Below are 21290 nucleotides of genomic sequence, written 5' to 3'. Positions count from 1 at the left end.
CCTTGTGCTGGGTTTTTCTGCAACACATTAAAAAAAATCTTTCAGTGTGGTATTTTCATGTCTAGGTGCACATTTAGCTGGTTGGGTAGGTGTGTTGGTCTGCAGTAGAAAAGCAAGATTCACATCCAGAAGCATCTTAAAGACCAGCTAGATTTCCAGGGAGTTAGTTTGATGTAGTGGTTAAAAGCGCGGGACTCTAATCTGGAGAACTGGGTTTGATCCCCCCCTCCTCCGCTTGAAGCCAGCTGGGTGGCCTTGGCTCAGTCACAGCTTCTTGGAGCTCTCTCAGCCCCACCCACCTCACAGGGTGATTGTTGTGGAGATAATAACAACACACTTTGTAAACCGCTCTGAGTGGGTTTTAAGTTGTCCTGAAGGGCGGTGTATAAATCGAATGTTGTTATTAATATGAGCTTTCGAGAGTCAAAGCTGTTTTCTTCAGATGCATTTAGAAGTGGAAGTCTGTAGGGCTTTATCCAGCCAGAAGGTAGGAGGGGTATTTAATGTAAGAGTGCGAGGTATCATAATACTGTAATTGGCTTGATAGAAGTGGGGTGTGAAGAGCAGAAAATCAGCACTACTCACTACAGAGGCTGGATTTCTGCTTTTTACACCCCAACTCTTTCTTAATGTACCTGAAGAAGGGAGCTTTGACTCTTAAAAGCTCATCCCCTGGAAACCTAGCTGGTCTTTAAGGTGCGACTGGACCCAAGTCTTGCTGCCCTGATTTTCTGGCAATTGTCCTTGGCAGGGCTTTTTTTCTGGGAAAAGAGGTGGTGGAACTCAGTGGGTTGCCCTCGGAGAAAATGGTCACATGGCTGGTGGCCCTGCCCCCTGATCTCCAGGCAGAGGGGAGTTTAGATTGCCCTCCGTGCCGCAGTGCGGCACGGAAGGCAATCTAAACCCCCCTCTGTCTGGAGATCAGGGGGCGGGGCCACCAGCCATGTGACCATTTTCAAGAGGTTCCGGAACTCCGTTCCACCGTGTTCCCGCTGAAAAAAAGCCCTGGTCCTTGGTAAATCACTCTTTGCATTTTGGGCAGGGGAGAGGTCTTCTTTAGAATGGTACAGATGTACAGTACACTGGAGTTTCCACTCTTCACTTTGGAGTCTCTAGAAGTTGAATCTTTTGAGTAAACGGCAGGTCATGGACTCTTCCCAGAGGCCATGATCGGAGACATGTGGCTGCTGAAAAAAACAGTAGTCCCAGCTACCTCTTCCCGTTACTGTTTAGTGTTTGAGCCTCCATGATGTGAAGCTATGCTCTGTCTCCACCTGCACTCCACTTTTAGGGGAAAGAGCCCGTGTTCTGTGCAAGTTAGGATTAGCGGGGGAGAGAAGGACAAGCAGACTCAGAGCTCCTGATTTCAGCGCCAGCCTCTTGCTCCAGTAATCTTCTGTGAAGCTTCCTAGTTCCAGCCTTGCACACTTCAGAAACTGCAGAATGAATGATTGTAAGCGGGGCTACTCGAGTTACTTTTAATAATTTTTGAGGCATTGCTGATGCAACGATCCTGTGAATTTGGGCTGGACTTTCTCTACTTAACTTGTTGTTGTTGTTGTTGTTATCGTTGTTGTTGTTATATTTTGCTCTCCCTGCTTGTGCGGGCTCAGAGCAGAGAACAACCATGGATAAAAATCACATTTAAAACTATAAATAAATATATACAACTGGATGAAAATCTCTTGACGGCAAACCCACATTACTGATGGCACATTCCTGATGCTGGGCCTAGTCTGGCCTAGTGCTCCTGAAGGCATATACTGATCACAGGCGGAACCAGAGGACATGTGCTCAACTTAACTTGTTTAACTCTCTGGACACACTTGTGCCTTGAACTTCATACTGCATGATCGAGATAGGCCAATTAGCTTGGATTTCCAGATATGGAATAGACTGCCCTTAGTGTAAAAGGGGCAGCAGCTGTGTTTTCTGGGAGGAACCTGTGTTAAGGGCCTGTTCCTCCCTTTGTTGCGATAAAGACTTTCTGTACTCCTTCTACTCCGCCTGCCTTCTCCTTAATTGGGCCAGGAGTGGGTGGGGCCCTTTGGGGCTAACATTACCAAGCCCCAAACCAAACATCTCACGAGGATGAGAGGGTGGAGAAGAAAAGACAATTAACCGGTGGCAAAAAACGGGCGGGAGGGCACAGTAAACAGGTGACTGACTGGAGGAGCTCACCTGAGCCCCAACCTCAACCTGGTGGAACATCTCCATCTTACAGGCCCTGCAAAAGGATGACAAGTCTGTCCTGGCCTGAGTGTCAGCAGACAGAGTGTCCCACCAGGCTGGGGCCAGGACCAAAAAGGCCCTGGCTGTGGGTTCTGCAGCATTCCCAGCGCCCCAATGGTTACTTGGCTTGGTCTGTTGCTGTTTTAATGCCCCAGTGCATTAAATGCTGGAAACAGCAGTGTGGTCAATACACAAGGGCCCCTCTTTTCACATGTGACATATTGGAGGATATGTGATTTTGGAGGCGGTTGTATTTTTTTTTAACAAGATAGTTGCAGTGTGTTAGAGGAGTAGGCCAAAGAGAGGCCTCTGAGGCATTGGCTCCCAGTTACCGAATATAAATGACAAAGTCATAAATAGTGGAGAAGGCCTTTGGGTATTTTCCATTCTCATTTTGTTAGGCATTTCTACTTTTAGATTAGTACTTAAGCAAACCGTTCTAAGGCTAAAGGTGGCTTGGTGTCCTATTCTGATGATCGGTTCCTGGGTAGAAGCAAAGATTGCCCATCTCTGGGAAAGCAACATTTTTCAGGGCTGTTGAAATGTTTTTATTTATCGAGTGCTGCAAGGCAGGGGGGGGGGGGAATCAGTGATGCCTCAGTCCCTCACAACTGCTGCAGTAGAATAGATGCTCTTCAGTGTGTGGCTCGTTTCATATTCTCTCTTGCATCGTACCAAAATGTTCTCTCTCCCCATGGTAACCTTAAGCGCAACTGAGATACCTGTCTTTTGTGAGAGATGTATAAAAAGGTGTCCTTGAAGACATGGTAGAGAGGGGAGGCCGTGTTGCTAGCTGTCCTTCTGACTCTTGGCAGAAGCATATATTTGCGTGTAGCTTTGTACTGTTGTGCAGGAAATGTTGCAGACAGTTAACTCTGAATAAATAAGCAGCATTTGGAGGATGATTAGGAAACAACAACAGCGGAACTCTCCTAGGAGTTGAAAGCATCTCTGCCTGTTGACACCCAATAGGCAAGCTGGAGTATTTGTCTTGCTGTGGCCTCAGAGAGTCTACTTAGCTGTGAAATGAGTTGGGAGCAGGATTTTGCCATTGATTTTGGAAGAGCTTTTAGCAAAGTGCTGTTAGCCAAAAGCTTACTCCCACTTGTATACTTTGGGTCAAGGGGAGAGCACCTGTTTAGATGAGTGGCTTAAAGCCGCCAGCTGAAGAGCTGCAAATTTCTGCTAATGCCTACTCACTGCATATGAAGCATGAGAAATGGGAAATGTTCGCGGGGTTGTAAGGATATGTGGTAAATGCGTGGTGAAGAAGAGAAATAACAGGATTGCCAAGTGGCCCAGCTGTAACACCACCTTTTGGGCTGGCTGTCAAAGTTAGAAGGTGCCTAGGCAGAAATTTCTGAGCTAAATGTTTTATTTTTCTTCATATACATGTCCCAATTCAGACGATCGTTGCATCAGCAATGCCTCAAAAATTATTAAAAGTAACGCGAGTAGCCCCGCTTACATTCATTCATTCTGCAGTTTCTGAAGTGTGCAAGGCTGGAACGAGGAAGCTTCACAGAAGATTACTGGAGCAAGAGGCTGGCGCTGAAATCAGGAGCTCTGAGTCTGCTTGTCCTTCTCTCCCCCGCTAATCCTAACTTGCACAGAACACGGGCTCTTTCCCCTAAAAGCGTCAGAGAAAAGTGGAGTGCAGGTGGAGACAGCGCATAGCATCACATCATGGAGGCTCAAACACTAAACAGTACCAGGAAGAGGTATATAAAGATGTCATATGGCTGACTGAATTTTGCATGATAGCAATAGAAGAGCAAAATTCAGGTCTGATGGCATCAAGATTTCCAAGGCATGAGCTTTCAAGAGCCAAAGCTCCCTTTCCTCAGCTTTGGCTCTTGTAACCTTATACCCTGGAAATCTTGTTGGAAGAAGAGAGTAATAGCTCTCTTCCCAAAGAGATGTTTTACTGTGGTGTAAATCCATGGCAGAACAAATGGCACAGATAGGGATTTTATACCACTGTTTATCATCTCCAAATGCTTTTAGCAAAGTTAGTTTGCATGTGCACTCAGAGGTGAATGTGTTTTATACCACCCCTACATAGGCTGTTTTCACACTGCTTACTGGCCACGGAACATCGCTCCAAGCTCCCGGAACGACAGCATCTTCTTGGTGCGAGAACAACAGTTCTCGCACGAAATTGCACCAGGAAGACACTGTTGTTCCGGGAGCTCGGTGCCGTCTTCCGTGGCCAGTAAGCAGTGTGAAAACGGCCATAGTCTTGGAAAAATCACTTGTTGCTCATTTGAATAGTTAGAATATGTGTATTCTAATTTATGGGACTATTCGTAGGAAAAACATGAGAGAGGTTTTGTAATCTGATCATTTATGAGGGGGAAGAATCTTTCTGTAATTAACCAGTAAGGAGGGGTTAGAAAATATGTTGTCATTCCCCAACAAAGGAGCTTCAAAGTAAGAAACCAGTGAGAAATTTCTGAATTAAAATTTCTGAACAAGTTAAAAGGGTATTAACCAGGGCTTAAATAGATCTGACAGTTTTCATAGCTTTACAGGTGTTAAACAGCTTTACATACCTAACTAGTATATGTTATCTTGTATATCTTTTGAGTTTGGCATGGAAATGGAACAAGCCCTTGCAACGAATGGCTTTTTAATCCATTGTTCATTCTCCCCACCCCCTGCTGTATATGTACATGCATTTGGAATGAGGTTTAATTTTGTATCTGATGAAACAGCCTCTAGCCCTTGAAAGCCCGAGGAGTAAATGAGACAGAGTAGACTTCTTTTGTGCCAAGTGACCACCTCATTGGGTGGTGAGTGTGCATCAATGTGCTCTAATGGTCACAGCTTCACCATTATGGAGCACCTGCACTTGAGCACATCTGTTCCGAACCCACAGAGATTTAACACTGAAGCACAGTGTGCCTCCATCATACGAGCTATCTGCCTCTTTCTTTTCCCTGTAGAAAATGCTTCACTGTGGTATGATTCAAATACTGACAAGGTTCAGATGAAAACTGCTTTTGGCTTTTGTCCAGAGTTGGCTGTTCCCATGAGGATATCCTCATAACAGTTCTTGATTCCTTCTCATTTTCTTTCCTTGTGTAGATATACTTGAGAAACCCGAGTTTATATACTGTGGAAGCCAATAACGCAGCACGGCTGGTTCAAGTTGCAGCCCGCGATATTGAAAAACTCTTGAGCAACAGATCAAAAGCCCTGGTGGTAAGTAGAAAATGGACATCTGCTTTAAAATAAAAAATGAGTTGCTCCCATTTTATTTATTTATTTATTTATTTATTTATTTATTAGTCTTTATGCTCTGTGGAGTACCTCTGTTGTATTTTTTCACCTGTGAACTGTCCGGCTGACTTCATGTAATGGTTACGGTTCTTTTGTGTTCTCAAACCATTCACTAACTCTGATCTGGCCCAGTCATTTGATTACTGTTGAAACACAATGGGACCTCAATGGGGAATGGGTTGCTGATAACCCCGTTTTTCTTCTAGCTTAACTATTAATAGTCACTGTTCTCCTAAGTCCCATTTAAGTCAATGCAGTCATGAAATCAATGAGGCTAAACTGCAAATGGGGGGGCTGACTGACAGGCAGGCAAAAGTTAAAAGGAAGCACTTGCCAAGGTCAAAATATTTAGTAGCCTGCTTTGATTGGTTGTGAATAAGTCCTGCTGCTATGTGGGTATGCATTCGTTTCATATGGGAAAAATAGAGAAAATAAAAGCAGTTCTAAAATAGTTCAGGATGTTAGGGGAGGAGGGTGTTGCTTATCATGGGCAAAGCCCAGGGCTTTTTTTCAGCTGGAACATGGTGGAACGGAGTTCTGGCACCGCTTGAAAATGGTCACATGGCCGGTGGCCCCGCCCCCTGTTCTCCAGACAGAGGCCGATTCCAGACGACTAACCTGAAGGCGCTGCATGCCGCCATGTTCCGGATCGCGATGGGGAAAACGCGAAATATCGCGTTTTCTCGCGCGAGTTTGGCACGACGTTGCGCCAAACTTGCGCAAGAAAACGTGATATTTCGCGTTTTCCCTGTCGCGATCCGGAACATGGCGGCATGCAGCGCCTTCAGGTTAGTTGTCTGGAATCGGCCAGAGGAGAGTTTAGATTGCCCTCCACACCGCCGAATGGTGCGGAGGGCAATCTAAACTTCCCTCTGTCTGGAGATTAGGGGGCAGGGCCACTGGCCATGTGACCATTTTCGTCGAGGGCAATTTAAACTTTAAAAAACTCCCCCCTTGTTCCAGCTGACCCAAAGTGACATCATTGTGCAGTCCTGAGTTCCACCACCTCTTTTCCCAGAAAAAAAGCCCTGGCAAAGCCTAACGGCCAGCAACAGCCACCCCAAAAGACATGGAGTGCGTCTCAATGTTGTCAATCTGTTTCTTTTCCTGAGTGGATTGTTTAGTGGTATCTAACTGGAATTATTTGAAATATCTTAAGTAAGAGACATTCAGTGAAATTGCTTCATGTGATCCCCGATTGCAGCAAATTGCAGGAATTCAGTAGGAAACTTGGAAAGTACTGATTTGAATTTCTTGGGCCGGTGCTTCTTAAATGGCTGTTGGAATCTCCCCAGGGAGTCCTTTTAGGAACTGGCTGTAGAGCAGTGGATAGACTAAGGTTGAACTTTGATCTTTGATATGACAGTATGAACCCAAGAGCTGGATCTTGATCAAAGAAAAAAAAACCCTAATTCTTTATCTCCCATCCCCATTAGTAAAAAAAGTGTTCCTGGCTCTGAGCATTCTTCATGGGCTTGGTGGGAATACTTTTCCCTGTGTTAAAGATCTAAAAGTACTTGAATGGTGGCTCAGAGGTAGAGTATCTGCTTTACAAGCAGAAGGTTCTAGGTTCAGTCCACCATATCTCCAAGTAAAGATTCTGGAAGTAGATGATGTGGGGAAACGGCCTCCCAAGCCCCAGTTTCTGCCCATGTGGGCAGGAAGTTCTGCAGCCGTTCCAGGCACCTGCCCCATGAAGGCCCTCTCTTCCTTACTCCAGTGTAACCTACATCTCTCTGAGTATTTCCACTACTACTTAGACTAGTCTTGTAAAAAGATGAGCCCTCTAGCACTGTTGGCTGCATTGCCTTGTAGAGGCTCCACTTTGTTACTAGAATGAGGTCGTTCCTGGCAAGATGGCCAGGAGCTCTCTCACCCATGGTCAGGGGTTTTCCCTCTCATTCTCTCCCCCACCACACACTAGATCTTTTATCTTTTCTTGGTCCCAAAGGAAGTTTGACATTCTGCCCTTTGGTCTCCCCATGTTCTGGGGCTTAGGTGTGATTTTTCTACCCATTATTCTGGGCTAAACTGTCTGCATAGTTGTTGAGCTGAATGACTCTTAGGGGAATCAGGCCAAGCCTGCCTTTCCCTTGTGTACTTGATACCCTGTAAAAGGCAGTTCGCGCACTCTGAGCATACACAGGGTACAAATCTACTTGTTATAGTTTTGACATAAATCCTGAGGAGTAAGGTATTTCATCACAGGTGATATAAAAGGTCTCCACATGAAACCTTGGAAAAGAGGCTGCCCATTAGAGTTGTCCAGACTGACCCTGATAGACCAGACTCAGTGTAAGACTGAATCTGTGAGTAGGACTATAGTTTCTTCAAGACTCATTTTATTATTTCCTGCACCCTCTTCTAAAATAATTTTTCTAAATTTCTGATTTGCGGTCCTGTCACTATATTTAAACACCATCTTGTTTCTCTGTCTTCTCTGTCCAGTCTGTCTTGATGCTAGTTTACTACTTAATTATTAGCTAGTTTCTCACTGTGCTGCTCTTCCCAGGATATTGTGCGATGCTTGCGATATTCCCTTGTTACACCTCTGTGTGCGTGTGCGTGTTAACTGATGTCAAGTCACCTCTGACCTATGGGACCCTATGAATGAAAGTCCTCCAAAATGTCATTAACAGACTTGCTCAGGCTTAATTTGATCTAGTACCCACTTATTTGTGTTTTTGGCTGTCCATGATATCTGCAAAACTCTCCTCCAGCACCACATTTCAAATGAACCAATTTTCTTCCTGTCAGCTTTCTTCATTTTCCAACTTTCATATCCATACATAGTAATGGGGAATACCATAGTCTGGATTATCTTGATCTTAGTATTCAGAGAGACATCCTTATCTTTAAAGATCCTTTCTAGTTCCCTCACAGCTGCTCTTCCAAGTCTCAATCTTCTGATTTCTTGGCCGCAGTCTCCCTTCTGGTTGATGATTTGAGCTAAGGAATAGAAAACAATTTTAATTTCCTCATTGTTAACTTTAAAATACAGCTTTCCTTATGATGTACTCTGCATAGAGGTTGAACAGGTAGAGAGATAATATGCATCCTTGTCTGACAACCTTGCCAATTGGAAACCATTCTGTTTTCCCATATTGTGTCCATATTGCGGGTGCCTCTTGTCCAGAGTACAGGTTGCACATCAAAACAATCAGATGTTGTGGCACCCCCATTTCTTTTAAGACTCTCCGTAGCTTTTCATGATCCTCACAGTCAAAAGCTTTACTGTAATCTATAAAACACAGGCTGATTTTCTTCTGAAATTCCCTGGTATGTTCCATTAGCCATCATACATTCACAATGTGATCTCTGGTGCCTCTTCCTTTTCTGAATCCAGCTTGAACATCTGGCATTTCTTGTTCCATATATGATAAGAATCTTTGCTATAGAATTTTGAATATCACTTTGCTTGTGTGGAAAATTAATGGGATAGGCAGATAGTTGCTGCACTCTTTGGCGTCCCCCCTTTTTACATTATTATTTTTTATTTTTTAAAATAGAAAAGTGTACAAAAAAGAAAAGGGAAAGGGGACAAAAGGGAAAAAACCAAAAAACAGACCTGTGTGTTATAAGGGTTATCAAAGTACAGAGTACAAAAATCTTATAATGTTTGAAAAATATTAAAATAATATTTGAGAATTTTGAGATATATAATTTCAAATCAATAACACATTCAAAAGTCAAACCGATTACTACTCCTCATCTTAGGAAAATAGAAAAATCTCATTATTACCCTTATCTTTTCATTGCCTTATATATTTCTTAGCAGTATTTCAGTGCTGACTTCTTAACAATATTTTAATATTATCTATCATACATAGTTTTCTACTAATTATCTTAGTTCAACTAATTATCTTACATCAATCAAATTGAAAGACATGTCTATATATATACTATATATATAAATCTTTTCGTTATATAACATATTTATCCATTCTCCATTTCAGTTTGAAGCTTGAAACAAACAACATCTAGTTGATGTTACTCAGAACTTACAATCATATTCAGATTTACAGAACTGATATGTCTTATTCCTATATTCCTTTCCAGATATTACCTATTGTAAGCAAAGTAATTTCCCCATTTCTCTTAAAATACTTAATCGGTCTTCTGTTTATATAACTCATTAATTTTGCCATTTCCGCATATTGTGGCATTTTCTCTTTCCAGATTTCTCTTGTTGGGCATTGTTCTTCTTCTCCCTTTTTTTGTGTTATACCTGAACAGCTTCTTTATACTACCAGTATTTCAAAATTCTCAGACATATTTTACATCTTGAAATAGTCTCCTACTTGTCTTCCTATAAATGGCCAGTTGGTGTGCTGCACAGCTGTTTATCTCAGTTTCACCTTTGTCTCCTGAAGACTGGGGTGGCATGTCACGTTATTGTAGCTTTCACTAATCACTACAGCAGGTTGATGGTTGGAGGCTGAAATGTCTCAACATGTTAAGCGAAGAACAGAATCCTGAGGGGACATGAAGCAAGAGGAGGGCACAACCTACGGTGTTGCTCTGAGGAACATGTCAATGAGTGACTTTGGTGGTTCATGGAGTAGTATTGCTGAGGGAATTTGCAGAGTAAATGATGCCGCTTGCATTGTTCAGAGACAAAGCAGGGGTAAAATCAGGGCTTTTTTTCAGGGGGAACGCGGGGGAACAGAGTTTCCGAACCGCTTGAAAATGGTCACATGGCTGGTGGCCCCACCCCCTGATCTCTAGATAGAGGGGAGTTTAGATTGACCTCCGTGCCACTCAGCCATGTGACCATTTTCTCCAAGGGCAACCCACTGGGTTCCACCACCTCTTTTTCCAGAAAAAAAGCCCTGGGTAAAATTAGAATAAACACGTCTGGGGTGATGACTTCTTCTAAATACAGAATGCTCAGTTTTTTAAGTAAGTGCTGAAGGGGAGTTTATGTGGAAAGTGGTTTTATAAGCAAGTGTGCATTGCATTCCGAATCCTAACATGTGTAATTCATTTAGACAACCTTCAGTTTTTCCCTGTGTATATATAAAGCTTAAAATATTTATGGATATTAGAGCTATTTGTTCATTTTAAAACAATTTTGTATCACTTTTCTTCATCCAGAATGAATTCAAAGTGATTTGCAAATGAATTATTTTCTCCAAAAGTAGACCATAAGAACTATCAAAAAGAGTCCAGTAGCACCTTTAAGACTAACCAACTTTATTGTACCATAAGCTTTCGAGAATCACAGTTCTCTTCATCAGATGCATTCAATAGACATTCAATAGGCTTGGTCCCTTCCATTTGGAAAGATTAAGAACAAACAATGATGTGCTAAATAGATAACATAAGCTTACTGGTGGCTGCTGGAACCCATCTGGACTGAGTTTGTTTCTCCTCTGCTTTGTTTCTGCTGGTCATCAGAGGCACACAGATCCTTTGGTGTGAGCCAAAGGGCTTTTGGCCTGTAGCTCACTTGCATTAAGCAGATCAGTTCACCAGGACCAGTCTGGGACACGTCTGTTTCTTTGTTTTCATTTGCTTAAAATGTATTGTAATAATATTTTGGAACTTTCTGTAAGCTGCTTTGGGCAGAAGAAAAGGAGCATAGAAATGCCCAAATAAATAAGTGCAATAATAGTGTGGAGAATGATGCAGAAAATCCAGATGAACTATTTTGGAACCTCGTGAGATGGTGCCTTATATCTGTCTCATGGGAAAACTTAAGGGTGCCTTGATCTGAAAGACTGATAATAGAATCAGGCATGATTATATACCGCCTGGGATGGGCGGTATATAAATTGAATAAATAAATATAAATAAATAAATAAAATAGAACATGGTGTTTATTATCTCCCAAATGTGCAACCGAGTGCAGCATGGAAAAACGTGTATGTTTGTTGAATGCCAGCAAAATGATTTTTGTTCAGTTGTAAGCAAGGCAAGCAAGAGAAGTCACCGAAGACAGCAGTCAAGCCATGTCCCAGTTGTAGCAGATTAACAGAGTCAGCATAGCTTCTATTTGAATTATGCTGACTGCCATGAAAAGCAGCAGACTGGTAGTACAGTGACGTGAGCTGCCGGGGCGCCTTGCACAATGCACACACGTGGGCGATTGCAGAGCTGAGAGAGCCTGCAGGACTGTTCTCTTGCAGCTACCAAAGGGTAGATACTGCCGGTAAGGTCATAGGTGAGCCATTGTTTGCTGTGGGGTCTGCCTCTTTTCTTGTTCTGCTTGCTTACAATTACAGAGTGGCCTGCATGGATTAAGCGAAATCCACTCTGAATACCACAATAACTGTTTAAACAGAGTTTTCATAAGCACACTTTCCTCCCTAATATAGGAAGTCAAAGAGGGTGATCAGTAAACAGAGCAAAGCGATACAGTTGAGTCTGCGCGTGCACGCTGTATCCCAGTTAGAAATTCAGCACTTGTGAAATCTCCGTATGTCTTTCTAAAGAGTTCATTTTTGCTGTCTCTTTTAAATGCCAAGTAAAGGATAGGGTTTTCCTACTATTCCTGAGCATGAGAGGTGTGACCAAGAGAGCCTGTGAACGAAGTGACAAGAAATGGAAAAGCAGAAAGTCCTGCAGAGAAGATCAGAATGGCTGCTTGGATTCATACCAAGAAAGGCAATCCTTCAAAACTCTGTGCCCCCCCCCACGCCCCGTAAGACTAGTTGGATATTTAGAGATCAATGAAAGTAATATGAAACAACATTCTAGAGGTAAATCTGCTGGAAGGTAGATGCTACCCTCTTCTAAATGCTTATGAGATGGTTCTGCTTTTGTGTATTTATGGATATTAAATATATACAACTTGCACCTGCTTCTTTCTAAGGTTGCTTAAGATGTAGTCTTGGCCTGGAAGTACCATGCCAAAAATATAAGAGCCTATCTCGCCATGTTGCTCAGCAGGTTGGATGAGTAATATCTGCCATATCGGCTATTCAGCTGATATGCATGGTCTGAATTGCTGACCCTTAGCATGGTTTACAATGGACAACTAGATAAGAGCATTTTCTCCCGTTTCTGGGGCTGGTTGAAGTACATAACTGAGGTCAAGCAGGTTGGATTTCCAAGGAATTGCATTAGGGTGAATTGGAAAAGAAATTAATGTAATGTAAATGTAGGAAGAAAACAGAATAGGCTACTGGTCTATGGCGGGAAAGAGGAAGGAACCAGAGTCAATTATTTGGAAAGACTGCCTTTGCCTTTTCCTCAGAGGAGCTCAGAGTGCTCTACATAGTTCTTCCACTTCCAGGTGATCATCCCGGCAGTTTAAACTGCCTTCCAGATACTCAGTGAGCACCTTAAATTTGCAGCCCGTCAGTGGACACCTCAAGGGGTTTTCATATGGCTTTTATTGGCTGGCATGGATTTCCCTCCACTCACCTTCCTTTGTGTGTTCCTTAGACCCAAAGTGCATGTGATACCAGAACCTTTAGACACAGATCTGTTGAAGCCACATCAAGGGAAGGTGGGGGTGCAGTGTGGTGTCAGCCGCCGAAATGGTTCATGTAATGTCTTTTCCTGCCCTCTGGTTTTCTCCCCATAGCAGCTGCCTTTCTCCCAAGAACCTGGAAAGCTGCACAGGCCTGGGCCCTTTTCACACTGCTTACCTTCACTCGCAACGACGCGGAACATCACGCAAAAACCGCGGAAGATCGCGTTTTCTCACGCGAGATTTGTGCGACGTCGCACAAATCTCGCGTGAGAAAACGCGATCTTCCGCGGTTTTGGCACAATGTTCTGCGTCGTTACGAGTGAAGGTAAGCGGTGTGAAAAGGGCCCTGATGTGGAGGATGCCTCCTGATGGTGAGGAGCCAGGGCATTTTATCGGGCCTTTCCTTCCAGAGAGCTCAGGGCACAGTCGACATCGTTCTCCTTTTCTCCTGTTCTCCTCCCGTTGCTCAGATGAGGCTGAGAAGGAGTGACTGGCTCAAGTTATCCAGTGAGCTTTATGACCAAGTGTGGATTTCACCCCGAGTCCCTTAGATCCTTGTCTGATATTTTAACTATTACATGACACTGACGATCCTTGATTCTTGCCGTCATTGCTAGGTCAGGGCTCAACTAGCCTTCTTGTGTCCACCATGGTGATGAAATTCCCTCTGTTAACAAATGCTATGGAGGCCCTGATCCTTTTTGGGACTGGTGTAGTGGTTAAGAGCAGAGGGACTCTAATCAGGAGAACTGGGTTTGATTCCCCACTCCTCTACTTGTAGCCAGCTGGGTGACCTTGGGCCAGTTACAGCTTTTTCAGAACTCTCTCATCCCCACCTGCCTCACAGGGTGATTGTTGTGGGGATAATAATAATAATAACATACTTTGTAAACCACTCTGAGTGGACATTAAGTTGTCCTGAAGGGCGGTATATAAATTGAACATTGTTGTTGTTAAGCAAAGAAAAGCCATGAAAACTATCTAAGAGAAAAACATCAAAAGATCTATCAAAGTCTTCCCTTTTGGGGACTGTGGCATGGGGGGGCCTGTTCCCCCATACCATTTATAGAGCCCCCACCCGTGGTGTTTGGGTGCTTGAAAATGGCACACGGGCAGCAGAGCAGACACCCTTTCCCCCCACACCTTGGTCCCAATCAGGATTGGGTCTCTGTGGTATTTGTAAACAGAGGGAATTTCACCCCTAACTTGATGGAGGTGTCGCTGTGGTGAACTCAAAGTTGCTGTCATGTTTAGTTGAGCCCTCAGTATGAGAGGAGAGAAGGGAAAAAAGGAGACGTGAGGGGCATTAAGGGGGCACATGGGCTTTGGACCTTCTCGCTTCCTTCAAAAGATTTTCAGGGGTGTCATGGGGCTTGAACTTTGGAAGTGGCATGGAAACAGCAGAATTTATTTTTAGCTCTTTCCAAACTGATATTTTTGTGTGGGGGAGACTCACTAATTTCTGCATAGAACACTTGAAAGTTTTGTATAATGTTGCTGCTGTCAAAAAAGCAGCACTTCACAAGAGTGGTTTACATTTCTATTTTTACTGTTCTTAACTCTGTATTGTGTCGGCCTTTGGCCATATTCAATTAAACCTATCACTACTACTACATTTTTGCAGAAATGGAGATCAGCCTGCTCACAGTTTTAATACAGACCAATAAAAATAAAAGGGGAAAAGATGGGGGGGGGGGGAGCAAGAAACCTAAGCAAAGTCGACAGTATAGCTGTGCTGCAGATCTGATAAGATTTAATTGTTAATCATTCCATTGTATCCATCCAGAGCATTCAGTTGTCTTTATATGTGATAAATAATCAGATTCAGCAATGAGTCCTAAAACTTGTATTTTATGCAGTCCGACTATTATCGGTATTCCCTACCCGCTCCCGAGCGATCAGTTGACAGACCGGCTGGTTCTAACTACCAGCTGTGTGCCAAAGATGAGCTGAGATTATTATCTGTTTTTGTGGTTCAGTTACAGCTCACAGATGCCAGGACGTCTGTCTCGTCGGCTGGTGACGCTCACAGCGGCTGGCAGCGTGCAGCCAAACTGCGGTGTCACTGAGTTCCCCGTCTGTCTGTAGGCCTCGTAGTGTTAGAGAGCTGACATCAGTTGGGTCCAGTGAGAAGAGAGGACCAGGTGGTGTGTGTGTTTTATACAGTAGGCACATGCCTTTTTGTTGTTACCCATGCAACAATGCTGCAGTTGGCATAGCTTGGCCGCCTCAAAACCAATTAACTGGCGTAGCCTGGGGACAGATACTCAGTTCTCTTTCCTGTGGAGTGGAGACGGCCTGCCATGTGAAGAATTGCTGCTCCCACAATGTCTCAATTGGCTCGTAAACTACATCCAAGCAGGCTCATGGCAGAGAGCCCTCGCTCTTCCTCCCAGAAGGCATTTTATCAACAGCAATTGGGAGGAGGAGGTCGCTTCCTTGGTGTAGCGCTGTGGAAGAGAAATTCAGATGTCACTGAAAATGCTGAAGGGGTGAAAGGAACTGGATGCTTTTCGATACACGACATGGACGTGGATGTTTTTGTTACGGAGTGTCCATTCGACAGGGAATCACAGCCAATTGCCGGTCCCTGGTATTTTTTGCAAACATACTTGTAACATTCCCCGCATTACATTTTTGAGTATCCTTGTGCAGTATCTGACTGTGTGATGTCACCCTGAATGCGACCACAGTGAAACGAACTGGTGCTTTAGCTTGTTCTCACAGCCCAAAGGCGCCAACCATCTGTTGTAATAAACAGACTTTAAAGGGGCAAGTGGAGAGAGGAAATGGCCGAGGATGTGGGCAGCAGCGTGAGTGCAGGTGCCATCTTGACTGCTTAAAACAACTGAGCCAAGAGGGAAGGAGTCACTGTTCCACCTCTAGAGCATTTATGTGGAGATAAAATAGCGCCCAGTTCAAATCTGCAAGCTCTCTCGTAGCTTCCTCTTCAAGAATGAACCTTGAAAACCACAGAGTGAGAGTGAAATAGTAGTTCTTACTGGAGAGCAGGGCTTTTTTTCTGGGAAAAGAGGTGGTGGAACTCAGTGGGTTGCCCTCGGAGAAAATGGTCACATGGCTGGTGGCCCCGCCCCCTGATCTCCAGACAGAGGGGAGTTGAGATGGCCCTCCGCGCCGCTCGGCGGCGCGGAGGGCCATCTCAACTCCCCTCTGTCTGGAGATCAGGGGGCGGGGCCACCAGCCATGTGACCTTTTTCAAGAGGTTCTGGAACTCCGTTCCCCCGCGTTCCCCCTGAAAAAAAGCCCTGCTGCAGAGGAAGAAAAATAATCTTGGTGACACTGGACTGTATATTAGAAGCCCTTCTTTCACATACTGTCTTGCCTGCTCTCCTGGCAGTGTCTTTCCATGGTCTCAGGCAGAGGTATTTCCCATCATCTACTACCTGATCCTTTTAACTTGAGGAGCTGAGCATTGAACCTGGTACCTTCTGCTTGCAGCCCCTGAGCCGCTCCTGTGAAGAGAAGCATAAGCACGCTTTTGTGGTTTCCGAAGGCTTTGCCCAGGGAAGATGTGCACAGGACAGTTCTGCAGAACACCGACTGGTTGCCACCATCGTTAATAATAGGCGTGTCCACTGTATCACATCACCCGAGGCCAGGAGAATTCGGGCAACTTTCAAGAAACCGGCTTTTTTGTGGTTTGCGTATCAACCCTCTCTGGCCTGAATTCTTCCTTTCTTCCTTGTATTCCCGGTCATGTTTGATAAAAACTACTTAAGATCTATAAGTTAGAGGAGAGTAAAAAAGAAAGAAAGACACATGAGAGAAATGAATTTTACCCTTGAACAAATGTGAGGATTCTGTGTTACAACAGAAGAGAACCATAAAAATAGTAATTCCCTTCTCCTCTCTGAAAGAAATTGAAGTTTCCAAAAACCCAATTAGGTTGTCTGTGGTGAACACAGCTGCTGTTAATATGATGCGGGCTTCACCGGAAAACGCAAGAATACTGACTCAAGATGATATTAAAACTTCCTTGCCATTCTTTTCAGTAAAAAAGGATCCAGGTCACTTTTGGAAGCACACACTGTTGCTAGGAGAGGGATCTGTAGTCAGGACTCGCTTGGCTACAGCTGTGCTGGGAGGATTGCCATGGCAACCGTGCCCTTCTGTACCCTGCTTGGCTTGAAATCTATTCCCCAGCAGCTAGAGAAGGCAGTTGAGAAGAGGCCTCTGGGCACGCCAGTCCATCCTTGCTTGGAGCTCTGCGGCTACCTGGCATTTCTCTTCGCTTTGGATATCTTCACTCACTTGGCTGGGTGTCTTTCTCCCTCTGGTCTTCTGTTTGTGTACTTCCCCCCCCCCCGCCGCTGTTGACCTCTGACTTGTTATCAATTGTTTTCAGATGTTCTGCTTTTAGGAAAATCCTTTCCACACCAACCTGTCTGCTGAGGAACTGCTTCCTGTGACCCCCGATTCTGGAGAACAGTGTTCTGGGGCAAACACTCCAATTTTTTTTGGTTTCCATGTCTTTTCCCCAGTGGATCAGTTTAGACATTACACAAAACCCACACAAAACAACATGACCCTCACTGCTACAACCCCACCTCTTCCCCCTTCTCATGTAAGATGGTTATCTTCCATGCTTCTGAAGAAATGACATCTGACACAAAACTTATGCTGGGACATGTTCTTAGTCTTTAAGATGCTCCTCGTCTTCTGCTTTGATTTTTGCAGCAACAGACGAACACCGATGCCCCTTTAGAACGATTATCATGGTTTAAATGGACTTATTCGTGTAATTGTCTAATGTGGGCCATTCCACTAACTATGGTTAGTTTAGCGTCTGTCAAACCAGGATGTGAAACCATAGATTGATGTTAATTTATTAACTACATCGAGCCTTAACTCTGGTTTCTTGTGGTGCAAGAATGCAGATAACCTGGCTTGTTTCCTAGTGACCCCCTTGCTCACTTTCTGGCTATAGAGGTGCCCAACTGGAGCAAAAACAATTAAACCAGCGTTCGTTAGGCCAAACCAGAATTTGGCTGATCACCTACAAGCCAAACGTTGGTTTCACAGCTAACCATAGTTAAAATGGTTTCTGGTTTCACCTTGTGTGCGAACCAAGCTTCTGAAGCAACCTCTTAGACCATCAACACAACTTCCTTGTGACAGTGGAGTCAAAGCACAGTTCAAGATGAGCTTGTAAGTCGTTTGGAGCCAGTAAGAAGGTTGGACATCCCACTGTCGCCTCCCAAGGCAGCTTGGCCTTTAAAAAAAGAAAAAGATACAGAGGGCATTGTTTCGCTCATTAGTTTGTTCTGCTAGAACAATTGCTCCCATCTGCAGTACAGGGTTCATGTTTGTCCCATATAATGGCAATTGGCAAGGCTAGCCAGATGTTCTTTAACATACATTCATTGTAAAACTGACCCATGGAACTTTGAGAGTGGCTCAAGGTCGCCCAGTGATATCTGGGTGAGTCTGTGTCTCTCAGATCCTCACCCAGTACTATAACTGCTACACCACACTGTCACATATACATATTGGTTCTCAAAAGAATGGTTTAAGTGCACATATTCTTGTACCCTGTAAACAGCAGCCCATACATGGGCTTTCTCTGTGGTGGCCCCTACCCTGTGGAACAACCTGCCTGAGGAGGCCAGGACAGACCCCACGCTCCTGGTTTCTGAAAATGATGCAAAACCAAATTATTCAAAAGGCTTTTGTATTCTAGAGAGAAGCTCTCAGATGCCTCGCTAATGAGTTAAGGACCATAGACTTTACCACTATGTTGCCTTACGTTCTGTTGTCTTAAATATATGTTCCTATGAGCTACTTGTGCTTCATGTGGTCTAATGTCAGCCCTAAAATTGCTTATGTTCTGTTTCAACATTTCTTCAACTCTGTATTGGATTCATACAAATGCTGTGTCTTTGTAAACGTGTATTTATTCACCCTACGGCATTGTTTATGAAATTGTCCTTGATACTGACTGTACTGCTCTCACACTGTGTAATCTGCATTGAATCTCAGTGAGAAAGGTGGACCATATGTGACGTAAATAAAATAAAATAAATTCTGGGAGCTACAAATTGGGTGAAAATTCTGATACAAACTACAATTGGATGAGTAAGTAAGGGTGTGTGCGTGTGTGTGTGTGTACGTGTGTGTGTGTGAGAGAGAACATGCATTGTCTTGAACTTCTGGGCTGTTGAGCTTCGTTCTGTTTTAAGGACTGATCCTTTCCAATATCTTCTTAGTCAAGCAGCAGTGAGTCATAGTCATGACCTTCTGCAACAGAGGTCCATAGCAATAAAGAAATGGTATTTAGTACCCTTTTGAAACTAAAAAAAGGTGATGATTTATTGGCTGGTCTGTTGCAGCAGGGGTTCTCTGGGGATTGCTTGCAATTAGGGCCAAAGAGAATGTGTTTGAGGACCACGTCCCATTGTAGTCAAATGGCAAAATGTCTGCCGATGATTAGGGACTGGAAATTTAACAGTAGAGTTGGAAGAATCAATTTTGTCTTGAGCCTTTTTTGCTCACGTGAATGCTTCTCTTAGCAATGCTAGAGAAAATTGTGTAACAAAAGTCTACTGCGTGTTTCTATTAAACCATTTTTCTAGTGTGTAAAGCAGAACATCTCATGAGATGGCATATAATATAGCCTTGTTGCACATCAGGCCTTTCTTTGAAATATTTTGCTGTCAAGACCTGTAGATTGACCTCAGTATGGAGAGACTTTAGCAAGAAAATACCTGTTTCAGAGTTGTCGGACTATAGAAGATTGACTGTAGATAAAATAATTAACAACACAGAAAATCCTCCAGTTTGGGTGAGGTAGAATTTTTATGTGAAATGCCTATAGTCTAGGCGTGCCATTTATCCATGCTCAGTGGGTAGACCCCCTTCCTCAGCCCTGATCCTCCACCCTTGAGAAATTGAGGAAGTTACATTACAGGAATTTTCCCATGTCTCTCTGGCCTTTACTGTAGATATTAGGGGAAATTCCTAGAGCATCATCCTTCCCAAACTCTACTCTTCCCAAATTCCTAGAGCATCATCCTTCCCAAACTCAAATTCCTAGAGCGTTATCCTTCCCAAACTCTACCCTCCCTGGGCACCATCCTCTAAATCTCCCAGCACTTGCTAAAGGAGTACTGCCAACTGTACTGTAGGTTTTGTAAATGTTCATCTTGTGCATATTCAGCATTGTTATCCTAACTGGTGATTGCTGCTTTTTCATCAGTGATCTTCAGCCTTTCCAGACTGGGTGCCTACTGAGTTGCAAGCATGGGATAGGAAGTGATGTGCCCATAGAGTCACCTGACAGGAAGAGGGAAGTACAGACATAGGACCTCCCCAGAGTCAAGGCCAAATAACAAATCAAGAGAATCGGGACAGCAAAACAATCCAAGCACCAGTCACAGAGAGGAATGTGCCAAAGACCAGAATGCCATAAAGAAATCTTCTCTACCATAGAATGACCACTGTTATCTCAGCATGTTTGTAGAGAAGCAGAAGGTTCTCCACACATGTACACTAACGGCATGGGTCTTTCAGAAGGCAGCAAAAATAATGGTGGTTTGCCATTGTGTGCCTCTGCAGCCGTGGTCTTCCTTGGAGGTCTCCCATCAAATTAGTAATCATGGCTGACACTGTATTGTCGAAGGCTTTCACGGCCGGAGAACGATGGTTGTTGTGGGTTTTCCGGGCTGTATTGCCGTGGTCTTGGCATTGTAGTTCCTGACGTTTCGCCAGCAGCTGTGGCTGGCATCTTCAGAGGTGTAGCACCAAAAGACAGAGATCTCTCAGTGTCACCACTGACACTGAGAGATCTCTGTCTTTTGGTGCTACACCTCTGAAGATGCCAGCCACAGCTGCTGGCGAAACGTCAGGAACTACAATGCCAAGACCACGGCAATACAGCCCGGAAAACCCACAACAACCATGGCTGACACTGCTTAGCTTCTGAGATCTCATCATGAGATCAGGCTCACCTGGACTGTCCAGGTCAGGGCATGCCAATCTCTTAGGGCATCGGAAATAACCAAGTCAGCTATTCCTGGAAATTCACCAAAAGGAGAGGCTTAGGCAATGGCAAACCACCCCGTAACAAAAAGTCTGCCAAGAAAACGTCATAATGCGACGTCCCCCTATGGGTCAGTAATGACTCGGTGCTTGCACAGGGGACTACCTTTACCATTTTTTTCTTTACTGTAGGAAATTTTAATTACAATTGCTGAATAGTTTTGGCTCTGCTCGCAACAGAATGTGCATAATTTTTGTCTTGCGCTTGATGGTTTTGTTGCCCTTGTCCTACGTTTGTCATATTTGGGAGAAAGCCAGCTAAAGATCATTGTTGGCACAAGGCTGTGGAGAC

At 44.0% G+C, this 21290-nt stretch overlaps 1 protein-coding gene across 2 annotated transcripts in view; it reads left to right on the top strand.

The window, feature by feature from the left end:
• The window catches only part of CACNA2D1 (calcium voltage-gated channel auxiliary subunit alpha2delta 1), a 565021-nt gene that overhangs the window by 108324 nt on the left and 435407 nt on the right, over positions 1 to 21290 (top strand). For both annotated transcript variants that reach the window (XM_054989047.1, XM_054989046.1), the window contains exon 3: positions 5323 to 5439. In XM_054989047.1, the coding sequence (XP_054845022.1) occupies positions 5323 to 5439 (117 nt within the window). The remainder of the gene's footprint in view (positions 1 to 5322; positions 5440 to 21290) is intronic.

This window comes from Eublepharis macularius, chromosome 9 (assembly GCF_028583425.1).
Source record: "Eublepharis macularius isolate TG4126 chromosome 9, MPM_Emac_v1.0, whole genome shotgun sequence".
In the NCBI taxonomy this organism is placed as follows: domain Eukaryota; kingdom Metazoa; phylum Chordata; class Lepidosauria; order Squamata; family Eublepharidae; genus Eublepharis; species Eublepharis macularius.
Note: the sequence above shows the minus strand (reverse complement) of the source record. Positions and strands in the feature narration are given on the sequence as shown.